Genomic DNA, 26010 nt, shown 5'->3' on the forward strand with positions numbered 1-26010 from the left:
CTATATCGGCATTTACCCTCAATCATTTCATACACCGAGTCGGCCCCCTTCTCTCTTCACGGCTACCAGCGGTCGGGTCACTTTGTTCCCCGGACTACCCCGGACTACAAGAAATGTTTGGACAACAAAGACAGATCATGTGATGCCACAATCTATTGATCTGTGTTTATTTACAAAACCCAGACACACAATTTTAAGTCGTCAACAAGTTTATGTTCAACCACTGCCGTGAAAAAAGCAGTGCGTTTAGTTTCATTCTGTGAGTTCGACAGCTTGATAATAAACGCTCGCGCTGGACCCGAGTACTCTTCACACACACACACACTCTCTCTCCCTCACTCCCTCTGTTTCTCCCTCTCTCTCTCTCTCTCTCTCTCTCTCTCTCTCTCTCTCTCTCTCTCTCTCTCTCTCTCTCTCTCTCTCTCTTTCTTACACACACACACACACACACACACACACACACACACACTGACACACACACACACACACACACACACTGACACACGAGTACAGACTCATGCACGCACACACACACACACACACACACACAAACACACACACACACACACACAAACAGTAACACTAACACATGTGCACAAAATGAACACACACACACACACACACACACACACCGCAAGAGAAAAAGACTACAGGGAGGCATGACGTCATGATGAACTTTTGAACGAACTGCGCCCAATAGTTTCCCAGCAATAAGCTGTTAAGTCCAGACAGACACACACACAATTAAAGTCTGCTGAGCCCTAGTTTTAGCGTACTCGGGGATAAACACAGATCAATAGATTGTGGCATCACATGATCTGTCTTTGTTGTCCAAACATTTCTTGTAGTCCGGGGCAGTCCGGGGCACAAAGAATATAATATAAAGGGAAAGCGTGTGCTATCATTCCCAGGAACTCTGATGTCAAATTTCATAAAGATCGGTCCAGTAGTTTAGTCTGAATCGCTCAACACACACACACACACACACACACACACACACACACACACGCACAGACAGACAGACATACACACACACAACCACACACACACACACACACGAGTACAGACTCATGCACGCGCACACACACACACACACACACACACACACACACACACACACACACACACACACACACACTGACAAACACACACACACACACACAAACAGTAACACTAACACATGTGCACAAAATGAACACACACACACACACACACACCGCGCGAGAGAAAAAGACTACAGGGAGGCATGACGTCATGATGAACTTTTGAACGAACTGCGCCCAATAGTTTCCCAGCAATAAGCTGTTAAGTCCAGACAGACAGACAGACAGACACACACACAATTAAAGTCTGCTGAGCCCTAGTTTTAGCGTACTCGGGGATAAACACAGATCAATAGATTGTGGCATCACGTGATCTGTCTTTGTTGTCCAAACATTTCTTGTAGTCCGGGGCAGTCCGGGGCACAAGGTCTGGGTTTTGTAAATAAACACAGATCAATAGATCTGTCTTTGTTGTCCAAACATTGTAGTCCGGGGTAGTCTGGGGCACAAAGGGTTTTGTAAATAAACACAGATCAATAGATCTGTCTTTGTTGTCCAAACATTTCTTGTAGTCCGGGGTAGTCCGGGGCACAAAGTGACCCGACCCGCTACCAGTAAGTTCGTCACACGGTAGATTCGTCGGCCGCTGCTAACGGCACGATATCGTTTGGCTAGCAAATATGCTAGCGGCACGATATCGTTTGGTTTAGGCTGCTAACGGCACGATATCGTTTGGCTTGGTCTTCAACAAGCAAATATGCTAGCGGCACGATATCGTTTCGCTTGGTCTTCAACCAGCAAATATGCTAACGACACGAACAAACTTGGCTACAGGAAGGCTAAAGTTTTAACAAAACTGAATGATGAGACTGAATAAGCTTGAACTTGTATCCTACGATCGATAACCAGGCAAGAGTGTAGTGTACGTCATACATCCTCAGCGGTCACGTCACTTTAGTAACAATATGGCGTCATGTATGACGTACTTCACATGGTGTCTTGGTGAATCCCGCCATATGTGTATGTTTGATTTTTATATCTCTTATATGTATATATTTTATTTATTTATTATTTTGTGTGTGTGCGGATTTGTAAAGCTGGATGAGACCGTAGCCTTAAAACTCTGGTTTATCCCGCTATTAGATAACATTATTATTATTATTATTATACCCCCAGTAAAAAGTGGGCTCTAACTCTATATACTCGTACATAACTCTATATATTGCCTAAAAAAAAATATGTAAAGTTTACACGGTACACCCTCCCCTGCTCATCAACATTGTCAGACTTTAAGGGCCGAAAAGTTTCCATACCCGGCTGACAACATTGTCCGTAATACTCCAGCCCCCCCCCCCCCCCCCCCCCCCCCCCATAAAAACCCTGGCCCCCCCAATGATTTTGACGCTCCGCCGCCCCTGTAACAGGAAGATCTAGCTCCCATATATCCGCATTCGGATAATTCTCAATGCTAATATATATGATGGGTGTGTATTTTATTTTTTAGAGGTCAATTATTGTTTTTGCTGGTGTTATTGATCCGCAGATCTTACACACACACACACACACACACACACACATTATGCGCGCCACACTGTCTCACAATTCCACCCCTCTTCCGCTCGCAAACTGTCTCTCGCAAACAAACTGATCACAAAGTTTAAAATTAAACACATTTGGACAAATATATTTATTTATTTATTATCATTGCTTAATGTCTCGCTGACTACGGAGAGCCGTCTCAAGTTGAAATCACAGAATTAGCAACATCAACGTGTTGATCACAAAGTTTAAGACCCAACTTTGTAGTGGAAGTAGAATGACGTCATTTTTATTTTAAAACGGGCGTAACTCGCTTCAAAATTGACCAAAATTGATGCAGTTTTTTTGCTTTTGGCGTTTTGAACTGGCGTGTATGTGATGTCTGGCAGAATCGCGTCACAGCTTCATGTAAATCACTATAGGAATCAAAATGCTGGCCAACATGCAAACACCGATCATTCTCCGCCATGATGGACAGCAAAACGCGGAAAGAAGAGGAGTCACGTGACAACGGTAGAAAAACAAAGGCTGCTGGGATCGGAACATTTTTCTCATAAACCGGAAGTGACGGAACAAAATGCTCAACTCAACAACAACAACAACAAAAAATGCCTATCGCTATAAACTCGTCAGACGAATGCATATGACGAATTTATGGAAGAGTATAACAAGTCGCGTAAGGCGAAAATACAACATTTAGTCAAGTAGCTGTCGAACTCACAGAATGAAACTGAACGCAATGCCATTTTTCAGCAAGACCGTATACTCGTAGCATCGTCAGTCCACCGCTCATGGCAAAGGCAGTGAAATTGACAAGAAGAGCGGGGTAGTAGTTACGCTAAGAAGGATAGCACGCTTTTCTGTACCTGTCTTTGTTTTAACTTTCTGAGCGTGTTTTTAATCCAAACAGACATATCTATATGTTTTTGGAATCAGGAACCGACAAGGAATAAGATGAAAGTGTTTTTAAATTGATTTCGACAATTTAATTTTGATAATAATTTTTATATATTTAATTTCCAGAGCTTGTTTTTAATCCAAATATAACATAATATAGCTATTCTGATGGACACGTGGGGGGATTCGGGGGCTGTGATTGGATGGTCTCACACATCCCTTTTCCGATCATCAAAGCATAACGCTACGAAAGTTGGCCATTTTTGCCGATATCCAAACGATATCGGCAATAACAAAGACGCATGGTTCCGGTTTCTTCCACGTGTATAAAGTACACGCATACCTCGCCAGGCTTGTGTCTGTGGCTAGTCGACAGACGATGCCATTTGCTTTGTGTGTGTTTTTGTTGTTGCTTACTGTACATGACATACATTACGTGTAAAATCCAGTTGTTTAACTGGCAGCAAACCTTGCAAATTTCCAGAAGCTGCAATCTGAAGCGACCTATCTCTGATTTTTGCAGACGATCTCTCCAATCACCAATGTTTAACACAAAATCAGCAAACTCTCCTGTCACATAGAACGTCCATTGTGTAGTGCAATGTTGAAATGAAGTTACCGGTCTGAAGCATTTCGTCGTTTCTTCTGAGACAATCCTTGTTCTCTTATCATCTACAGATTTACCGCAGTCTTCACCACGCGAATTCCCAACAGAAGTCAGACTTTCGAACATACAATCTACGTATGCAAGCATGATACGTCATAACGTCATATGATTCCTAAGATATTGACGTAATGCTAAGCATCCGGTTATCTTGAGTTTTCTCCGTAATACATGTCCGTGGGTTTTTCAATGTTCGGTTATTTCCGTGGCTTCATGCAGAAAGGGAACCGTCGTCTGCAATCAACGACATGGACCATTCTGGTCCTTGTTGCTGACAAAAACATGATTTTAACACAGAATTTAATGTCAGAATAGCTATATAAACGCTATTGTGTTTTCATCGTAGCAATAGGGCCCGATATTTAGACGAGACAAGTATAATGCCGACGAGTCGAAGACGAGTCGCATTATACTTGTTCGAGTCTAAATATCGGACCCTATTGCTACGCTGAAAACACAATAGCTGTTATTTATATGTTTTTGGAATCAGAAAATGATGGAGAATAAGATGAACGTAAACTTGGATCGTTTTATAAATTTTTATTTTTTTTACAATTTTCAGATTTTTAATGACCAAAGTCATTAATTAATTTTTAAGCCACCAAGCTGAAATGCAATACCGAAGTCCGGGCTTCGTCGAAGATTACTTGACAAACAAACTCATTTTTGGATCGATTTCTTTAATTTTAATCGTAGTGCTAACTAATCTTTTTGCGTTAATTGTGATCACATTTTAAGAGGAAACATGACACATGAAAATATATTTTTAGATGCAGAATTTGATGAAGAATACGATGCAATCAATTTTAAATCTGTTTGCGAAAAATTTATTTTAATGACAACTTTAATGAGCAAACTAATTAACTAGTCTATAAGCTTCCAAGCTGCAATGCAATCGCGTAGTCCGGACTTTGTCAAAGATTGCTTGACCAAAATTACAACAAATTTGGTTGAAAAATAAGGGCGTGACAGTGCGGCCTCAACTTACACAAAAAGTTGGATATGACGTCATCAAAGACATTAATCATAAAATAAAATAAAAAATCTGGAGATATGATACCTAGGAACTCTCATGTAAACTTTAATTAAGATCGGTCCAGTAGGTTTCTCTAAATCGCACTACACATACACACACACATACACCATACCCTCATCTCGATTCCCCGTCAACATTAAAACATTTAGTCATTAATTGCCTAATTGTAAAAACCATGGCAGGCCTTGAACCAACGACCTCAAGAATCTGAGAGCAAATTGCTACCAACTGAGGTCAATGGAGCATATGTGCTTAGGCAGGGGCTCACATCCATGAGAGGTGGCATAGGACAAATGTCCTGGACAATGCAAAAAAGATAGGACATTTGTCCTGAACAAAAATAAATCAATAGGACATTTATTTTCTGGCACCAATTTTCGTTTTGGCGGCATGTTGCTTTTTCGGGGGAAAAACGCGAAGGGAGGCAACTGTCAACCAGCTCGGAGCGTTCAGAGTTGCGACCCTTGGAAGCTCTTCTCTATAAAAAACAACCACATAAAGTCTCCCCAAATTTCGTCTGCTTGGAGAGACACATCGCTTCGCAAAACATCGATAAAATAGCCAATCAAACTACTGTAAATTGGAAAGTACTGACAATGTCCGGATCAAATAAAAGCATAATAGGACAATGACCACTTTGTGACAAAAACAATAGGACATATGTCCTCTTGCATGAAAAATGTATAGGACATTTGGAAAAAATGTCCGACGTGGATGTGAGCCCACTGGCATAATATATGGAAAACTAAGAAGGTCTATTTTGTGAGATACCGGTGACCTCCGGTTCCCGTACCTTGGGGCTCAAGCACCGACTCGTCGGTTCCCGAGCCACCCTGTTAAATCAAATAAATAAATTATTATTTCATTTTGTCTTTATTGGTAACATTTTCTCTTTTAACTTCAAAGTTAACTCTTAAAATTACAAATGACACTAACAGTAACACTAAACAAATTTGATATGTTTAAATTGTCATTGTCAACCAGCTCATGTACAGTGATAGTACAATGAGGGCACCAATGTTTATGTTTACTTCACTTTTTAACCAGTCGATGTGATCCTCATTTTGTTCGTTTTCATTTATTCTCCAGCCAGAAGACTTGATGAACATGCAACATTGCAACCTGCTGTGTTTACCAGAGAACTATCAGATGAAGTACTACTTTTACCATGGACTGTCCTGGCCACAGGTAATTATATATATATATATAACACGTCACATCAGCTCTCCAAGCATCTGCAGTTGCATGTATATGGTCATGGCTCAGAAAAGGTGTCGAATTTGTGGGACACTTGAGTCACAAATACAAACTCTTGGATTACTTTCCATTTTGGGGTCCAGCAAAACTGTTTATGTGTTTAGTTGTGTCTGGGCAGTAACAATGTATTTTCATCAATTACTGCGGAATGAATTGCATTTTAAATTTTAACTGGAGTGTGTTACATAACACCGTGTCACACATTGTTTTCTAATATACAGTTAACAGTAAACCTATTACACAATAAAAGTTAACTGCATTATTTAGTGTCTACCTTGATCTTCATTTGTGAAAAGTGGCATTCCCCGACAGCAATAATCTACATATCTAGGTACCCTAGGAATGTGTGTGTGTTACATGAACACCAATAAACAAAACAACGATCAAACAAGTACTCAAAGAACTGAAAAGATTACGGTTTCAGCAGTCAATCTATTCTTAGTTCCACACACTTCATACGGACAGTCTGCAAAAAAAATCAAATCAGAACAATTAAGATGTCAAAATGTATTCAAACAAAAATCAACTTTCTGTGTCTCACAACACAGACATTCAAAACTGCGAAATTCCTATTTATTTTACACACAAAACCTTAGAAATAAATGTAATGGGAAGAGAAACAAGTACATAATAGTAAAGAGTTGAAATGCAGCAATGATACCGGACCCGTTATTCCCATTATCAGTTATCTGTCAAGTCATTCCTAAAAGTTTCCAATGCGTGTGTTACATTTCACCAAAAAAATCAAACTTTAGGACACTGTCAAGATATTCACATGAAAAATGCATGCAAAAGAATGAAAAATGAAAGAGCAAAACCATAACAACCTAACAATGATGTCTTATGACTTCTACCATGCTCCAATTCACAATATAGAGAAGATTTTCTCACTTTTGACACTGAGTGTGTTACATTTCACCAAAAAAGTCTTACTTCACATTATTTTGTAAGGTATAAAGTATATATCCATCCACTTGGTAATGAAAACAATACACTGTACAAAAAAACTTGATAAACCCAACAACAAATCTTCAGGTTGAAGGCGGATTTTGAAGTTATCAAGAAAAATGCTGTTAATATTCGTCAATGAGTGTCATAACATGAACAAAACGTTGTCCCTATTCAGTGCATTCAGTTAATTGTGAAATTAATTGTAAGAATGACACCATGGTTGCTACACAACTATTGAAACTGTTGTTGACACATTCATCATGCTGGTAAATTCATATCAGCAAAGAAAGTGTCTCTGAGTTTGTTACAGTACAACACCAATTTTTGTCGTTTTCACAGTTGCAGTCTTTTTTGCATGGCTTGCTTTAAGCAAATTTAATTGTAGGCCTCAAATACAACTCCAACACCTATTGGTTGTGTAAAGATATGATTGCTTTATCAACAAGAGGCGAAGCCTTAAAGGCTCACGTAAGAAATCGACAAACAGTAACACAAACTCAATCACTCCGTCACACATACACACACACACACACACACAGTAAGCATAGGTGAAACTGTGCAAGAAAGCGAGACCCTGGATCTGTCAACTAGTCTCGGCCCGCTCACAATAACAATGACCGAGACTTTCAGTTCCTTTGCGTGACGTCTAACTCTCTTACGTCATAATGTGACGTCTTCAAATAGTTTCTATCACACACGTCAAACACTTTTGACCGAGACGTAATCTTCTTATGCGAGCTTTATCCATAGACTCGGAAATGTTAAAGTTTCTATTACACACACACACACACACGCACGCACAGACAGACAAAGTTTATCATCGCATAGGCTACACTTACGTGAGCCAAAAAGTAGGTTTACTGAACACAGAAATAAGGAAATATAGCACGTGGCTCAGAAACACAAGTTGGGAAAGTGAACAAACCCTTAATAGCACTGCTGACCACACAAGGAAACTTGCCACAAAAAAGTAGAGTGTCAGTGCTCCTTGAGAAAACCTGATAAGGTACAGTGATTTGCACCGTATAAAGACAACCAAGTCTATATGACACAAAATCAGGTCTCACAAGAGAGGGATGTCGCGATATAACCTTGAATGGTTGAAAACGACGTTTAAAACACCAAATAAAGAAAGAAAGACAAGAAAGGGATGGGGGGGGGGGGGGGGGGCGGTGCTGTAAATTTACAGAGTTTAGGAACAGAACATTGGAGAAAAGGGAGTGTTAACAAGGAAGAGTTTTACATCGGGGGCGGGGGGGGAGGGGGGGCGGTGCTGTAAATTTACAGAGTTTAGGAACAGAACATTGGAGAAAAGGGAGTGTTAACAAGGAAGAGTTTTACATCGGGGGCGGGGGGGGGGAGGGGGGGCGGGGGTTTCAATAGGTGGGTTCCACTGTGTTACATTTACATGCTACAACTAAAATGTGTACAAAACGTTCCTCCCATCATCGTGGAGGAAGACATCCTGCATCTTCATGAGGATGTCCTGGGGAGGGATCTGGTACTCCTCCACATAGGACAGGGTATCGCAGAACTTCCAGGCCGATCCCCATGGTTTGAGGTATCAGGACAGGGTATCGCAGAACTTCCAGGCCGATCCCCATGGTTTGAGGTATCAGGACAGGGTATCGCAGAACTTCCAGGCCGATCCCCATGGTTTGAGGTATCAGGACAGGGTATCGCAGAACTTCCAGGCCGATCCCCATGGTTTGAGGTATCAGGACAGGGTATCGCAGAACTTCCAGGCCGATCCCCATGGTTTGAGGTATCAGGACAGGGTATCGCAGAACTTCCAGGCCGATCCCCATGGTTTGAGGTATCAGGACAGGGTATCGCAGAACTTCCAGGCCGATCCCCATGGTTTGAGGTATCAGGACAGGGTATCGCAGAACTTCCAGGCCGATCCCCATGGTTTGAGGTATCAGGACAGGGTATCGCAGAACTTCCAGGCCGATCCCCATGGTTTGAGGTATCAGGACAGGGTATCGCAGAACTTCCAGGCAGATCCCCATGGTTTGAGGTATCAGGTCAGAGTATCACAGAACTTCCAGGCAGATCCCCATGGTTTGAGGTATCAGGTCAGAGTATGACAGAACTTCCAGGCAGATCCCCATGGTTTGAGGTATCAGGACAGAGTATCACAGAACTTCCAGGCCGATCCCCATGGTTTGAGGTATCGGCCGAAAGTCTGTCCATCATGCTGCTGGGGAACCTTCAACATAGGAACACAAAACCTAAACAATATTATTACCACATCTAGGTAGCTGGTATGGTTAATGTAACACACTCACACACACAACCTAAACAATATTATGACCATATATGGTAAATTATCAGGCTAATGTACACTTTGTGAATCAGAATCTCTTTTTTTTATTTTTTTTTAAATTAATTTTATTTTGTTCTTTTTTTTTTATTCGGGGCGGCAGGGACATGGCACATGAATTTTTTATTTTTACCTTACTGACTCTATCCCTTGCATTTTTCTCTCCTTCCCTTGCCTCCATACACACACATAGTGACATACACACACATAGTGACATACACACACATAGTGACATACACACACATAGTGACATACACACACATAGTGACATACACACACATAGTGACATACACACAATTAGAGGCATCACCAACAAAAACTCACCGTAACAAAAGTAAAACTTGAATACATCATGAAAAAATGTCAAAGTCAGGTTAATATGCATTTAAAAACACACACTTCAGTGATGATTAATTGATATGGTACTCTAGTACACGTTTTTTCTACTTTCAGAACTGAGTGAGTTACTAACACTAACTTTGCAGCTGACATATTGGTGTACTAGAGGAATACCCGGCTTCGCCGGGGTGAATCGCGAGACAGAGACAGACAGCGTGGCGGTTCATCACAATCACCTCTGCAGGCGAAGTCCTGTCAAACGGGATTGAGAATTTTAGAGCTTATTTCTTAGCCCTATAATTATTATCTGTTGTGGCTTCTCAAATGCCTGAACATACAGACAGACAAAAGCCGCTAGACCCCATCACAAACAGAACTCTACAATCCACAGGTTTTTGCCCACACACACACACACAAACACACACACAGAGAAGCCGTATATATATATATATATGTATATCTATATCTATAAATATATAGAGATAGGTGAGAGTGTATTTTTCGCGTGGCTATAAATTGATTCGACCTTTTCACTTTGACAGTAAGAACAACTTACGGGTGCAAGGGAAGCGTTCTGGACAGCGCAGTGACATTCTAAAAATAGTTACTCAGAAACGGGAATTTGAGGTGAACGGCGCGAGACAGAGACAGACAGCGTGGCGGTTCACCACAATCACCTTTGAAGGCGAAGTCCTGTCAAACGGGATTGAGAATTTTAGAGCTTATTTCTTAGCCCTATATTATCTGTTGTGGCTTCTCACATGCCAGAACATACAGACAGACAATAGCCGCTAGACCACATCACAAACAGAACTCTACAATACACAGGTTTTTGCCCACACACACACACAAACACACACACACACAGAGAAGCTGTATATATATATGCATATCTGTATCTATAAATATATAGAGATAGGTGAGAGTGTATTTTTCGCGTGGCTATAAATTGATTCGACCTTTTCACTTTGACAGTAAGAACAACTTACGGGTGCAAGGGAAGCGTTGTGGACAGCGCAGTGGACAGCGCAGTGACATTCTAAAAATAGTAATAGTAAGTTACAAACGGGAAAGCCACACGAAGGAAGGGAGATAAACGCCAAACACTGGAGAAGATAAGGAAGAGTTACTTATAATGGTGAAATGAACACAAAAACCCAAATCAGTTCAGCGCTGCGCGCTGAGAGCACGTGTTGAAATATCTCATCGATGATATTGTGTCCGGGGTGTAGCTGAATACGGTGTCCAAATTTGAAAAAGATCCACCGAGAACTTTGGCGTTGTGATGTGGTGTAGCGGCTATGGTGTGTCGGTATGGGGGCCCGGGTAGCTGAGGTGGAACCAAAATAGCTGAGGTGGAACCAAAATCGGTTCAGCGCTGCGCGCTGAGAGCACGTGTTGAAATATCTCATCGATGAGGTTGTGTCCGGGGTCTCTCTGAATAAGCCCACCAAATTTGAAGCAGATCCATCGAGAACTTTGGCCGTGCATCGCGCACAGACAGACACACAGACACACAGACACTAGTCGTATATATATATAGAAGTAACACACTTATACACCAGCAGCCATGAATTACAAAAATGCTAATAAGAATATTCAAAAGTTTTCACTTCAACGTTTATATTTCTCTAGTAAATTGAAGGGGTAATAAAAAAATACATATTGTTTATCCTGAGACAAGGTATTGGAACTAGTGTAACGCACTCAACACTGTTCCTAAAAAAAAACTCTAATTCAAAACAATAAACGCAGACATCATTTTCTGTTTACTTGATTCATTCCTTACTTTGTTCCAGCAAGATTTAAATAATTTTCAAGATAACTGTACAAACTATTGGAGTGTGTTACCTCTCACGATGTGCGAGTGGTGTGAGTAACACACTCAACACTGTTCCTAAAAAAAACCTAATTCAAAACAATAAACGCAGACATCATTTTCTGTTTACTTGATTCATTCCTTACTTTGTTCCAGCAAGATTTAAAAAATTTTCAAGATAACTGTACAAACTATTGGAGTGTGTTACCTCTCACGATGTGCGAGTGGTGTGAGTAACACACTCAACACTGTTCCTAAAAAAAACCCTCTAATTCAAAACAATAAACGCAGACATCATTTTCTGTTTACTTGATTCATTCCTTACTTTGTTCCAGCAAGATTTAAATAATTTTCAAGATAACTGTACAAACTATTGGAGTGTGTTACCTCTCACGATGTGCGAGTGGTGTGGGTAACACACTCAACACTGTTCCTAAAAAAACACCTCTAATTCAAAACAATAAACGCAGACATCATTTTCTGTTTACTTGATTCATTCCTTACTTTGTTACAGCAAGATTTAAATAATTTTCAAGACAACTGTACAAACTATTGGAGTGATGTGAGTTACACACTCAACACTGTTCCTAAAAAAAACCACTCTAATTCAAAACAATAAACACAGACATCATTTTCTGTTTACTTGATTCATTCCTTACTTTGTTCCAGCAAGATTTAAATAATTTTCAAGATAACTGTACAAACTATTGGAGTGTGTTACCTCTCACGATGTGCGAGTGGTGTGAGTAACACACACAACGTAAAAAAACATATATTTCTTTTTCCTGTCATTTATTTCATTAAAATGGCATGAAAACAAAGCACAAGGTGAACTGTATGGAAAGACTATAGAAAAGGCCAGAAAAAACACATGCAATGACATGAAAGCTGAATAACTTGGGAAATTGGTTGAATCGTCTCAAACAGATGTCTTTAAAAATCAAAATAAAGAAAAATCTTTGTCCTAAAAAATGCAAACTTTATCAAATCAAATCACAATAACACTTCTAACTTTCAGATGGAAGAAAAAAGGAAGTAAGTTGTTATTTAGTGAAAATAACAGTGTTTCAAACTGCAGGTGAGTGCACGTTACAGACAACGAAAAACCAGTGGTTCTTACCTTGGCCGTTATCGTCCATGTCCTCCATGCCACACTGAGTTCTGAGTTCGAGACAGTGAATGCAACTTTGTAGCAGACGATAGAACAGTTGTTTCCACTGTTGGAAGTCAGGAACATGTCGTTAAATAACTTTGATTTACGTTGTTACTTTTTGCGGTAACACGATAGTACACAACAACGAACTTAAGACTTATTTTCATTGCTTTGTCTTCTGTGTTTGTGCATAATTTTTTTTGGGGGTAGTAGATTGTTCTTTCTTGTCCAAATTTATCGCTTAGTTAAACGTCTGTCATCATTATTACCCCCCGCGGGTTAGGGGGAGTCCCATATTGGTTGGGACGAGAAAGAATTTACCCGATGCTTGCCAGCATGTCGTAAGAGGCGACTAACGGTTCTGTTTCTCCTTTTACCCTTGTTAAGTGTTTCTTGTATAGAATATAGTCAATGTTTGTAAAGATTTTAGTCAAGCAGTATGTAAGAAATGTTAAGTCCTTTGTACTGGAAACTTGCATTCTCCCAGTAAGGTAATATATTGTACTACGTTGCAAGCCCCTGGAGCAATCTTTTGATTAGTGCTTTTGTGAACAAGAAACAATTAACAAGTGGCTCTATCCCATCTCCCTCCTTTCCCCTATCCCATCTCCCCCCTTTCCCCGTCGCGATATAACCTTGAATGGTTGAAAACGACGTTAAACACCAAATAAAGAAAGAAAGTCATCATTATTAAAAGCGCGGCAAAAGCCAAAACTGCCTACGTGACTCCTAACACGAAAAGTAACACACTCGCCGTTGGATCTAAACTTGATCTCAGCCGACTGTTGGGGTGAGGTACTGGTTATCGTGCAGTATGTAAACAATAACTAACACCTTCTCTTTCCATCTTCATCAAGTTCTTATCCAAGCAGTGTGTGTAGGACGCGCAAATACGACGTTTCGACACCAAGTAAAAAAGTGTCCCAACTTCCGGCCCGAAAATCGACGTAAATTCACTCTACTATTGCGCCTTGCTTGAAAACAAAGTCATCAAACCTTTCGGTTTCTACCAGAATAGTAACTTTATTCATATCTGCACCCCGTGTCAGTACTTTCAAAGGTAGAATAAACCACAACTGAGTGTGTGGGGCGTTTGAATGGGGTAAGGGTGGAGTTCGACGCCATTTCTGAGCCGTGACCATATGGCTCCAGCAAAGCATATGAAATGCTTGGCAACACAACAGCCTAGCGATAATGATAATGATACATTCAATACACTAATACAATCAATACACCACAGATATAATTCATTCATCCAGTGCAAAAAAAGGTAAGATTATTGCCAGGCAAAACTAGGATTTAATTTCAACTCCACTGCCTCGCCCCTCAACCTCAGCGGACATATACCATCATATTGAAACAACAAAAGGGAAAACCACTTTGTTCTACAGTCTCCACATAATGTCTTCTCTTTGTTCTACAGGCTGCACATAATGTCTTCTTTTTGTTCTACAGCTTTCTTACGTGGCTGAGGATGAAGGAGGAAAAATCGTTGGCTACGTTCTGGCAAAAATGTAAGTCACACTCAGTCACATTGTTGTTGGCTATATGGCCATGGCTTAGATTTGGTGTCGAAAATTGTGACACAAAGTGATTTACTGAAAATATGATTTACATAGGGCACAGCTCGACGAAAAAAGATAACAATTAAAACAAGACAAGTTTCAGAGAAATCGGACCCTTATTGGGCACATTCGACAAAAGAGTGCATAAGTGCATGCTGTTCATAACACTTACACCATGTCACAAAATGTAAGTGCTTGCTGTTCATAACACTTACACCATGTCAAAAAATGTAAGTGCATGCTGTTCATAACACTAACACCATGTCACAAAATGTAAGTGCTTGCTGTTCATAACACTTACACCATGTCACAAAATGTAAGTGCATGCTGTTCATAACACTTACTCCATGTCACAAAATGTAAGTGCTTGCTGTTCATAACACTTACACCATGTCACAAAATGTAAGTGCTTGCTGTTCATAACACTTACACCATGTCACAAAATGTAAGTGCTTGCTGTTCATAACACTTACACCATGTCACAAAATGTAAGTGCATGCTGTTCATAACACTTACACCATGTCACAAAATGTAAGTGCTTGCTGTTCATAACACTAACACCATGTCACAAAATGTAAGTGCTTTACACCATGTCACAAAATGTAAGTGCTTTACACCATGTCACAAAATGTAAGTGCTTTACACCATGTCACAAAATGTAAGTGCTTGCTGTTCATAACCCTAACCCTAAACACAAAATGTAAGTGCTTTACACCATGTCACAAAATGTAAGTGCTTGCTGTTCATAACCCTAACCCTAAACACAAAATGTAAGTGCTTTACACCATGTCACAAAATGTAAGTGCTTTACACCATGTCACAAAATGTAAGTGCTTGCTGTTCATAACCCTAACCCTAAACACAAAATGTAAGTGCTTTACACCATGTCACAAAATGTAAGTGCTTGCTGTTCATAACCCTAACCCTAAACACAAAATGTAAACTTGTGCTTTACACCATGTCACAAAATGCTTATTTAGAAAAAGCCTGTTATTGGATTAACTCATTGTCTCCCAGGTACGGATGGCTCTATCTGACCAGGTACGCATATATATCCGCTCAGACTGTTAGCTTATATCGCTTCCTGTATTGTCCATCTAACGCCTGCATTCCAGCGTGTCGATACTCAGTTACTGCACAGTTACTACATTTCTGAGTGACCTGCTGCAGCACAGCTGGTCTCGGCTAAAAAAAACTTGGTCAACATAGGTGGGGTAGAAAGTGTTAAGTTGCACCATGCCTTGTTTCACATCTCACACTCAGTCACATTGCTGTTGGCTACATGTTCAGAAAGCCTGTTATTGGATAAAGAGTTGCATCATGCCTTGTTTCACATCTCACACTCAGTCACATTGCTGTTGGCTACATGTTCAGAAAGCCTGTTATTGGATAAAGAGTTGCATCATGCCTTGTTTCACATCTCACACTCAGTCACATTGCTGTTGGCTACATGTTCAGAAAGCCTGTTATTGGATAAAGAGTTGCATCACGCCTTGTTTCACATCTCACACTCAGTCACAATGCTGTTGGCTATATGTTCAGAAAGCCTGTTATTGGATAAAGAGTTGCATCATGCCTTGTTTCACATCTCACACTCAGTCACATTGCTGTTGGCTACATGTTCAGAAAGCCTGTTATTGGATAAAGAGTTGCATCATGCCTTGTTTCACATCTCACACTCAGTCACATTGCTGTTGGCTATATGTTCGTGCCTGTTATTGGATAAAGAGTTGCATCATGCCTTGTTTCACATCTCACACTCAGTCACATTGCTGTTGGCTATATGTTCGTGCCTGTTATTGGATAAAGAGTTGCATCATGCCTTGTTTCACATCTCACACTCAGTCACATTGCTGTTGGCTATATGTTCGTGCCTGTTATTGGATAAAGAGTTGCATCATGCCTTGTTTCACATCTCACACTCAGTCACATTGCTGTTGGCTATATGTTCAGAAAGCCTGTTATTGGATAAAGAGTTGCATCATGCCTTGTTTCACATCTCACACTCAGTCACATTGCTGTTGGCTATATGTTCAGAAAGCCTGTTATTGGATAAAGAGTTGCATCATGCCTTGTTTCACATCTCACACTCAGTCACATTGCTGTTGGCTATATGTTCAGAAAGCCTGTTATTGGATAAAGAGTTGCATCATGTCTTGTTTCACATCTCACACTCAGTCACATTGCTGTTGGCTACATGTTCAGAAAGCCTGTTATTGGATAAAGAGTTGCATCATGTCTTGTTTCACATCTCACACTCAGTCACATTGCTGTTGGCTATATGTTCAAGCCTGTTATTGGATAAAGAGTTGCATCATGCCTTGTTTCACATCTCACACTCAGTCACATTGCTGTTGGCTACATGTTCTAGCCTGTTATTGGATAAAGAGTTGCATCATGCCTTGTTTCACATCTCACACTCAGTCACATTGCTGTTGGCTACATGTTCAGAAAGCCTGTTATTGGATAAAGAGTTGCATCATGCCTTGTTTCACATCTCACACTCAGTCACATTGCTGTTGGCTACATGTTCAGAAAGCCTGTTATTGGATAAAGAGTTGCATCATGCCTTGTTTCACATCTCACACTCAGTCACATTGCTGTTGGCTACATGTTCAGAAAGCCTGTTATTGGATAAAGAGTTGCATCATGCCTTGTTTCACATCTCACACTCAGTCACATTGCTGTTGGCTATATGTTCGTGCCTGTTATTGGATAAAGAGTTGCATCATGCCTTGTTTCACATCTCACACTCAGTCACATTGCTGTTGGCTATATGTTCAGAAAGCCTGTTATTGGATAAAGAGTTGCATCATGCCTTGTTTCACATCTCACACTCAGTCACATTGCTGTTGGCTACATGTTCAAGCCTGTTATTGGATAAAGAGTTGCATCATGCCTTGTTTCACATCTCACACTCAGTCACATTGCTGTTGGCTACATGTTCAGAAAGCCTGTTATTGGATAAAGAGTTGCATCATGCCTTGTTTCACATCTCACACTCAGTCACATTGCTGTTGGCTATATGTTCAAGCCAGTTATTGGATAAAGAGTTGCATCATGCCTTGTTTCACATCTCACACTCAGTCACATTGCTGTTGGCTATATGTTCGTGCCGGTTATTGGATAAAGAGTTGCATCATGTCTTGTTTCACATCTCACACTCAGTCACATTGCTGTTGGCTACATGTTCAAGCCTGTTATTGGATAAAGAGTTGCATCATGCCTTGTTTCACATCTCACACTCAGTCACATTGCTGTTGGCTACATGTTCAGAAAGCCTGTTATTGGATAAAGAGTTGCATCATGCCTTGTTTCACATCTCACACTCAGTCACATTGCTGTTGGCTATATGTTCAGAAAGCCTGTTATTGGATAAAGAGTTGCATCATGCCTGGTTTCACATCGGTAGACCCATGTTGTTTTCTGAGTCTGGGGTGGGAACAACACTGAGACACGTTTTATTTTGTTTGGCATCATTTGCAGGGAAGAAGATCCTGAGGATTCAGTACCCCATGGACACATCACATCCCTGGTAAGATCCCTGTGCTTTGTCCATCAACACTAGCTGCAAGTTGACTGTCTCCGAGTCATTCCAAACACATGACAAGATAACAAAAGTCATAACAACATTATTGTGTTTGTTGGTTTCTTGTTTGGTCACATTACATATAAGTCATAACAACATTAGTTTGTCTGTTGGTTTCTTGTTTGGCCACATTACAAGATAAGTCATAACAACATTAGTTTGTCTGTTGGTATCTTGTTTGGCCACATTACAAGATAAGTCATAACAACATTAGTTTGTCTGTTGGTATCTTGTTTGGCCACATTACAAGATAAGTCATAACAACATTAGTTTGTCTGTTGGTTTCTTGTTTGGTCACATTACAAGATAAGTCATAACAACATTAGTTTGTCTGTTGGTATCTTGTTTGGCCACATTACAAGATAAGTCATAACAACATTAGTTTGTCTGTTGGTATCTTGTTTGGCCACATTACAAGATAAGTCATAACAACATTAGTTTGTCTGTTGGTTTCTTGTTTGGTCACATTACAAGATAAGTCATAACAACATTAGTTTGTCTGTTGGTATCTTGTTTGGCCACATTACAAGATAAGTCATAACAACATTAGTTTGTCTGTTGGTTTCTTGTTTGGCCACATTACAAGATAAGTCATTACAACATTAGTTTGTCTGTTGGTTTCTTGTTTGGCCACATTACAAGATAAGTCATTACAACATTAGTTTGTCTGTTGGTTTCTTGTTTGGCCACATTACAAGATATAAGTCATAACAACATTAGTTTGTCTGTTGGTATCTTGTTTGGCCACATTACAAGATACGTCATAACAACATTAGTTTGTCTGTTGGTATCTTGTTTGGCCACATTACAAGATAAGTCATAACAACATTAGTTTGTCTGTTGGTATCTTGTTTGGTCACATTACAAGATAAGTCATTACAACATTAGTTTGTCTGTTGGTTTCTTGTTTGGTCACATTACAAGATAAGTCATTACAACATTAGTTTGTCTGTTGGTATCTTGTTTGGCCACATTACAAGATAAGTCATAACATTAGTTTGTCTGTTGGTATACCCCCCGCGGGTTAGGGGGAAGAATTTACCTGATGCTCCCCAGCATGTCGTAAGAGGCGACTAACGGATTTTGTTTCTCCTTTTACCCTTGTTAAGTGTTTCTTGTATAGAATATAGTCAATTTTTGTAAAGATTTTAGTCAAGCAGTATGTAAGAAATGTTAAGTCATTTGTACTGGAAACTTGCATTCTCCCAGTAATTAGGTAATATATTGTACTACGTTGCAAGCCCCTGGAGCAATTTTTTGATTAGTGCTTTTGTGAACAAGAAACAATTAACACGTGGCTCTATCCCATCTCCCCCCTTTCCCCTATCCCATTTCCCCCCTTTTCCCGTCACGATATAACCTTGAATGGTTGAAAACGACGTTAGACACCAAATAAAGAAAGAATGTCTGTTGGTATCTTGTTTGGCCACATTACAAGATAAGTCATAACAACATTATTTTGACACATTGCCTACACTCTCGGACAATCACACATGATCTCTGACACATTGCTGACAATCACACAGGATCTTTGACACGTACATTGCCTACACTCATTGACAATCACAGACAATTACACAGTGAACATACACATACATCTCTCTCTCTCTCTCTCTCTCTCTCTCTCTCTCTCTCTCTCTCTCTCTCTCTCTCTCTCTCTCTCTCTCTCTCTCTCTCTCTCTCTCTCTCTCTCTCTCTGTACGTTTCTTACACACTGTGTGTTTCAGGCTGTCAAACGCTCACACCGGCGTCTGGGTTTGGCCCAGAAGTTAATGGACCAGGCATCACGTGCCATGGTGGAGTGTTTCAACGCACAGTACGTCTCTCTCCACGTCCGCAAGAGCAACAGGGCCGCCCTACACCTCTACACAGAGACTCTCAAGTTCTCGTGAGTAGAGGGTTGTTGTTTAGCATTATGATGACACTGACAGAACTATTCCAACAGACACTCAAGTTCTCGTGAGTAGAGGCTTGTTGTTTAGCATTATAATGACACTGACAGAACTATTCCAACAGACACTATCAAGTTCGCGTGAGTAGTCTCAGGCTTGTTGTTTAGCATTGTATATATATATATATGATGACAGAACTATTCCAACCCCCCCCCCCCCCCCCCCCCCGCGGGTTAGGGGGAAGAATTTACCCGATGCTCCCCAGCATGTCGTAAGAGGCGACTAACGGATTCTGTTTCTCCTTTTACCCTTGTTAAATGTTTCTTGTATAGAATATAGTCAATTTTTGTAAAGATTTTAGTCAAGCAGTATGTAAGAAATGTTAAGTCCTTTGTACTGGAAACTTGCATTCTCCCAGTAAGGTAATATATTGTACTACGTTGCAAGCCCCTGGAGCAAATTTTTGATTAGTGCTTTTGTGAACAAGAAACAATTGACAAGTGGCTCTATCCCATCTTCCCCCTTTCCCCGTCGCGATATAACCCTTCGTGGTTGAAAACGACGTTAAACACCAAATAAAGAAAGAAAGAACTATTCCAACAGACACTCCCACACTGCTCCGCCTGGCATCTGGCATTATGGGGTTAGTGCTAGGACTGGTTGGTCTGGTGTCAGAATAATGTGACTGGGTGAGACATGAAGCCTGTGCTGCGACTTCTGTCTTGTGTGTGGCGCACGTTATATGTCAAAGCAGCACCGCCCTGATATGGCCCTTCGTGGTCGGCTGGGCGTTAAGCAAACAAACAAAAAAGACACTCCCACATTTTGGAACACTCAAAACCTAGTTCAGAGACACTCCATAGTGTGTGTGGTGGCAGTCATCTGAGCCATGTTATTGTTACAGAATCAGCCATGTTATTGTTACAGAATTAGTAAGCCAGAGCCATGTTATTGTTACAGAATCAGTGAGATAGAGCCATGTTATTGTTACAGAATCAGTGAGATAGAGCCATGTTATTGTTACAGAATCAGTGAGCCAGAGCCATGTTATTGTTACAGAATCAGTGAGATAGAGCCATGGTATTGTTACAGAATCAGTGAGATTAGAGCCATGTTATTGTTACAGAATCAGTGAGATTAGAGCCATGTTATTGTTACAGAATCAGTGAGATCAGAGCCATGGTTTTGTTACAGAATCAGTGAGATTAAAGCCATGTTATTGTTACAGAATCAGTGAGATTAGAGCCATGTTATTGTTACAGAATCAGTGAGATCAGAGCCATGGTTTTGTTACAGAATCAGTGAGATTAGAGCCATGTTATTGTTACAGAATCGGTGAGATTAGAGCCATGTTTTTGTTACAGACTCGGTGAGATTAGAGCCATGTTATTGTTACAGAATCAGTGAGATTAGAGCCATGTTATTGTTACAGAATCGGTGAGATTAGAGCCATGTTATTGTTACAGAATCAGTGAGATAGAGCCATGGTTTTGTTACAGAATCAGTGAGATAGAGCCCAAGTATTATGCTGATGGTGAGGACGCCTACGCCATGCGGAGAATACTCTCAGAGTTCAGAGAAAAGGTAAACCATGGTGCAGCACACTTCTGTTTTTCGTTTCTTATTTCTGTTTTGTGAAAATGTTCTTACTTTGTTTACTGCTGTAATTTGTGTCTTATTTGGGACTGGGTGGCCGAGTGGTAACGCACTTGCGCTCGGAAGCGAGAGGTTGCGTGTTCAGGCCTGGGTCAGGCCGCAATTTTCTCCCCCCTTTCCTAACCTAGGTGGTGGGTTCAAGTGCTAGTCTTTCGGATGAGACGAAAAACCGAGGTCCCTTCGTGTACACTACATTGGGGTGTGCACGTTAAAGATCCCACGATTGACAAAAGGGTCTTTCCTGGCAAAATTGTATAGGCATAGATAAAAATGTCCATCAAATACCCGTGGGACTTGGAATAAAGTAAAAAAAAAATTCCATCTCACACGGCATTAAGTCTCAGGAAACATGAATACACGCATGCAGGAAAAAAATAAAAAAATATGGGTAGCGCCGTATGTATGGCAGCTCGCTTTCCCCAGGGAGAAAGCAGCCCGAATTTCCATGAGGGTAACCTCACTGGACTGTAAATCTTATCCAATCCAATCCAATCCAATTTGTACTTTGTGAGAATGTTCTTACTTTGTTTACTGCTGTCTTTTGTGTCTTATTTCGTTATAACTGTTTATACCTGTCACATTGTAAACATACTGCTACATAGCAACACCTGTTTATACCTGTCACATTGTCAACATACTGCTACATAGCAACACCTGTTTATACCTGTCACATTGTAAACATACTGCTACATAGCAACACCTGTTTATACCTGTCACATTGTAAACATACTGCTACATAGCAACACCTGTTTATACCTGTCACATTGTCAACATACTGCTACATAGCAACACCTGTTTATACCTGTCACATTGTAAACATACTGCTACATAGCAACACCTGTTTATACCTGTCACATTGTAAACATACTGCTACATAGCAACACCTGTTTATACCTGTCACATTGTAAACATACTGCTACATAGCAACACCTGTTTATACCTGTCACATTGTAAACACACTGCTACATAGCAACACCTGTTAATACCTGTCACATTGTAAACACACTGCTACATAGCAACACCTGTTTATACCTGTCACATTGTAAACACACTGCTACATAGCAACACCTGTTTATACCTGTCACATTGTAAACACACTGCTACACATCAACACCTGTTTATACCTGTCACATTGTCAGCACACTGCTACACATCAACACCTGTTTATACCTGTCACATTGTCAACACACTGCTACATAGCAACACCTGTTTCTACCTGTCACATTGTCAACACACTGCTACACATCAACACCTGTTTATACCTGTCACATTGTAAACACACTGCTACATAGCAACACCTGTTTATACCTGTCACATTGTAAACACACTGCTACACATCAACACCTGTTTATACCTGTACATTCCAACACCTGTTTATACCTGTCACATTGTCAACACACTGCTACATAGCAACACCTGTTTCTACCTGTCACATTGTAAACACACTGCTACATAGCAACACCTGTTTCTACCTGTCACATTGTCAACACACTGCTACACATCAACACCTGTTTATACCTGTCACATTGTAAACACACTGCTACATAGCAACACCTGTTTATACCTGTCACATTGTAAACACACTGCTACACATCAACACCTGTTTATACCTGTACATTCCAACACCTGTTTATACCTGTCACATTGTCAACACACTGCTACATAGCAACACCTGTTTCTACCTGTCACATTGTAAACACACTGCTACATAGCAACACCTGTTTCTACCTGTCACATTGTCAACACACTGCTACACATCAACACCTGTTAATACCTGTCACATTGTAAACACACTGCTACATAGCAACACCTGTTTATACCTGTCACATTGTAAACACACTGCTACACATCAACACCTGTTTATACCTGTACATTCCAACACCTGTTTCTACCTGTCACATTGTCAACACACTGCTACATAGCAACACCTGTTTCTACCTGTCACATTGTAAACACACTGCTACATAGCAACACCTGTTTCTACCTGTCACATTGTCAACACACTGCTACACATCAACACCTGTTTATACCTGTCACATTGTCAGCACACTGCTACACATCAACACCTGTTTATACCTGTCACATTGTCAACACACTGCTACACATCAACACCTGTTTATACCTGTCACATTGTCAACACACAGCTACACATCAACACCTGTTTATACCTGTCACATTGTCAACACACAGCTACACATCAACACCTGTTTATACCTGTCACATTGTCAACACACTGCTACACATCAACACCTGTTTATACCTGTCACATTGTCAACACACTGCTACATAGCAACACCTGTTAATACCTGTCACATTGTGATCACACAGCTACACATCAACACCTGTTAATACCTGTCACATTGTGAGCACACAGCTACACATCAACACATGTTAATACCTGTCACATTGTGAGCACACAGCTACACATCAACACCTGTTTATACCTGTCACATTGTCAACACACTGCTACACATCAACACCTGTTAATACCTGTCACATTGTCAACACACTGCTACACATCAACACCTGTTTATACCTGTCACATTGTCAACACACTGCTACACATCAACACCTGTTAATACCTGTCACATTGTCAACACACTGCTACACATCAACACCTGTTTATACCTGTCACATTGTCAACACACTGCTACACATCAACACCTGTTAATACCTGTCACATTGTCAACACACTGCTACACATCAACACCTGTTTATACCTGTCACATTGTCAACACACTGCTACACATCAACACCTGTTAATACCTGTCACATTGTCAACACACTGCTACACATCAACACCTGTTTATACCTGTCACATTGTCAACACACTGCTACACATCAACACCTGTTAATACCTGTCACATTGTCAACACACTGCTACACATCAACACCTGTTTATACCTGTCACATTGTCAACACACTGCTACACATCAACACCTGTTAATACCTGTCACATTGTCAACACATCCCGCAGTGGGGCACTGCGGTTATGAAATTAAAGGCCCCTCCTGTTTTTGGAACCGCAGGAGCTTTCTAGTTTGCTGTTAGGTAGATTTTTGGTTCCTCTTTCCTGTCATGCTCTCTTTTTCTTCATGAATTCTTTTCTTTTTTGTGCCTTCTTGCTCATTCACCTGTATTTTTTCCAAAAATCTCTTCTCTTGCCGCTTGTCTCGCGATTCATGTATAGTTTAATCTGTTAGTGTTCTGATGTAAGTCCAGCAGTAGATAGGTTAAGCCTATTTTAACATACTGGAAACTGGTAATCTTCCAGTAGGTATTAATTTAGTTTTACTAAAGCCTGCTGGGACACAAGTAATGGGTTAGTGCATTTGTAAACAGGAATCGCTTGACAAGTGGCCCCCTTCATCCCCCCCTTCCTCGTCCTGATATGGCTCTGCGTAGTCGGCTGGACGTTAAGCAACAAATAAACAAACAAACAAACAAACAAATTGTCAACACACTGCTACATAGCAACACCTGTTAATACCTGTCACATTGTGATCACACAGCTACACATCAACACCTGTTAATACCTGTCACATTGTAAACACGCTGCTACACATCAACACCTGTTTATACCTGTCACATTGTGATCATACAGCTACACATCAACACCTGTTAATACCTGTCACATTGTGAGCACACAGCTACACATCAACACCTGTTAATACCTGTCACATTGTGAGCACACAGCTACACATCAACACCTGTTTATACCTGTCACATTGTGATCATACAGCTACACATCAACACCTCTTTATACCTGTACATACCAACACCTGTTTATACCTGAACATGCTAACACCTGTCACTCTTGTTATACTGTTTGTTACAGGCTCCTATCACAGAGGAAGTGTCACCACAAAAAGCAATTGAAGCAAGTGCCTAGTGAAGTGATATTACATGTTTACTATCTGATATGTTGAAGTGATATTACATGTTTACTATTTGATATGTTGAAGTGCACACAAGTACATACACAGGACTTTTATCAAATTAGCACAGCTTTTCTCAAGAATCCGCATTCAAGAACAACGTGTCTGCCTGTTTGTGTATGTTTGTTTGTTTGTTTGGTTTTCATTTGATAACCTCCCACCCAACCCAACCCCACATCTCCAAGGAAAAGAGCTAGGCAGGACAGTTCTTGCCACCAAACGACAGAGTGTTACAACAAAAACACAGTTTGTTTTCCTAAGAATGAATGGCAGTGGTACATCATTTTTCACTTGCATGACAGTGCTACTTTCTCGCCTGTTTCCCAATAAAGGATATGTGTCTAAA

General features: G+C 40.5%; 2 protein-coding genes across 3 annotated transcripts in view; one reads left to right on the forward strand and one right to left on the reverse strand.

The window, feature by feature from the left end:
- The window catches only part of LOC138963729 (N-alpha-acetyltransferase 10-like), a 26229-nt gene extending 219 nt beyond the window's left edge, over window positions 1–26010 (forward strand). The window contains exons 2-7 of one of the 2 annotated variants that reach the window (XM_070335579.1): window positions 6269–6367; window positions 14480–14538; window positions 18076–18124; window positions 19906–20066; window positions 21570–21654; window positions 25565–26010. In XM_070335579.1, the coding sequence (XP_070191680.1) occupies window positions 6269–6367; window positions 14480–14538; window positions 18076–18124; window positions 19906–20066; window positions 21570–21654; window positions 25565–25618 (507 nt within the window). In that variant the 3' untranslated portion in view covers window positions 25619–26010. Of the gene's footprint in view, window positions 1–6268; window positions 6368–14479; window positions 14539–18075; window positions 18125–19905; window positions 20067–21030; window positions 21221–21569; window positions 21655–25564 lie in introns of those variants that run through there. The other variant, XM_070335577.1, reaches the window with a different exon arrangement.
- Window positions 8783–9958, reverse strand: LOC138963510 (uncharacterized). The gene is made up of 2 exons (XM_070335389.1): window positions 9688–9958; window positions 8783–9621 (listed from the first exon to the last, which is right to left on the reverse strand). The coding sequence occupies exon 2, from the start codon at window positions 9397–9399 to the stop codon at window positions 8833–8835; it is 567 nt and encodes a 188-aa protein (XP_070191490.1). The 5' UTR covers window positions 9400–9621; window positions 9688–9958; the 3' UTR covers window positions 8783–8832.

Source organism: Littorina saxatilis, linkage group LG4 (assembly GCF_037325665.1).
Source record: "Littorina saxatilis isolate snail1 linkage group LG4, US_GU_Lsax_2.0, whole genome shotgun sequence".
In the NCBI taxonomy this organism is placed as follows: Eukaryota; Metazoa; Mollusca; class Gastropoda; order Littorinimorpha; family Littorinidae; genus Littorina; species Littorina saxatilis.

Bases quoted from the DNA above. Each gene is read 5' to 3' on its own strand.
- LOC138963510 (XM_070335389.1), bottom strand. From the start codon at position 9,399: ATGGGGATCTGCCTGGAAGTTCTGCGATACCCTGTCCTGATACCTCAA.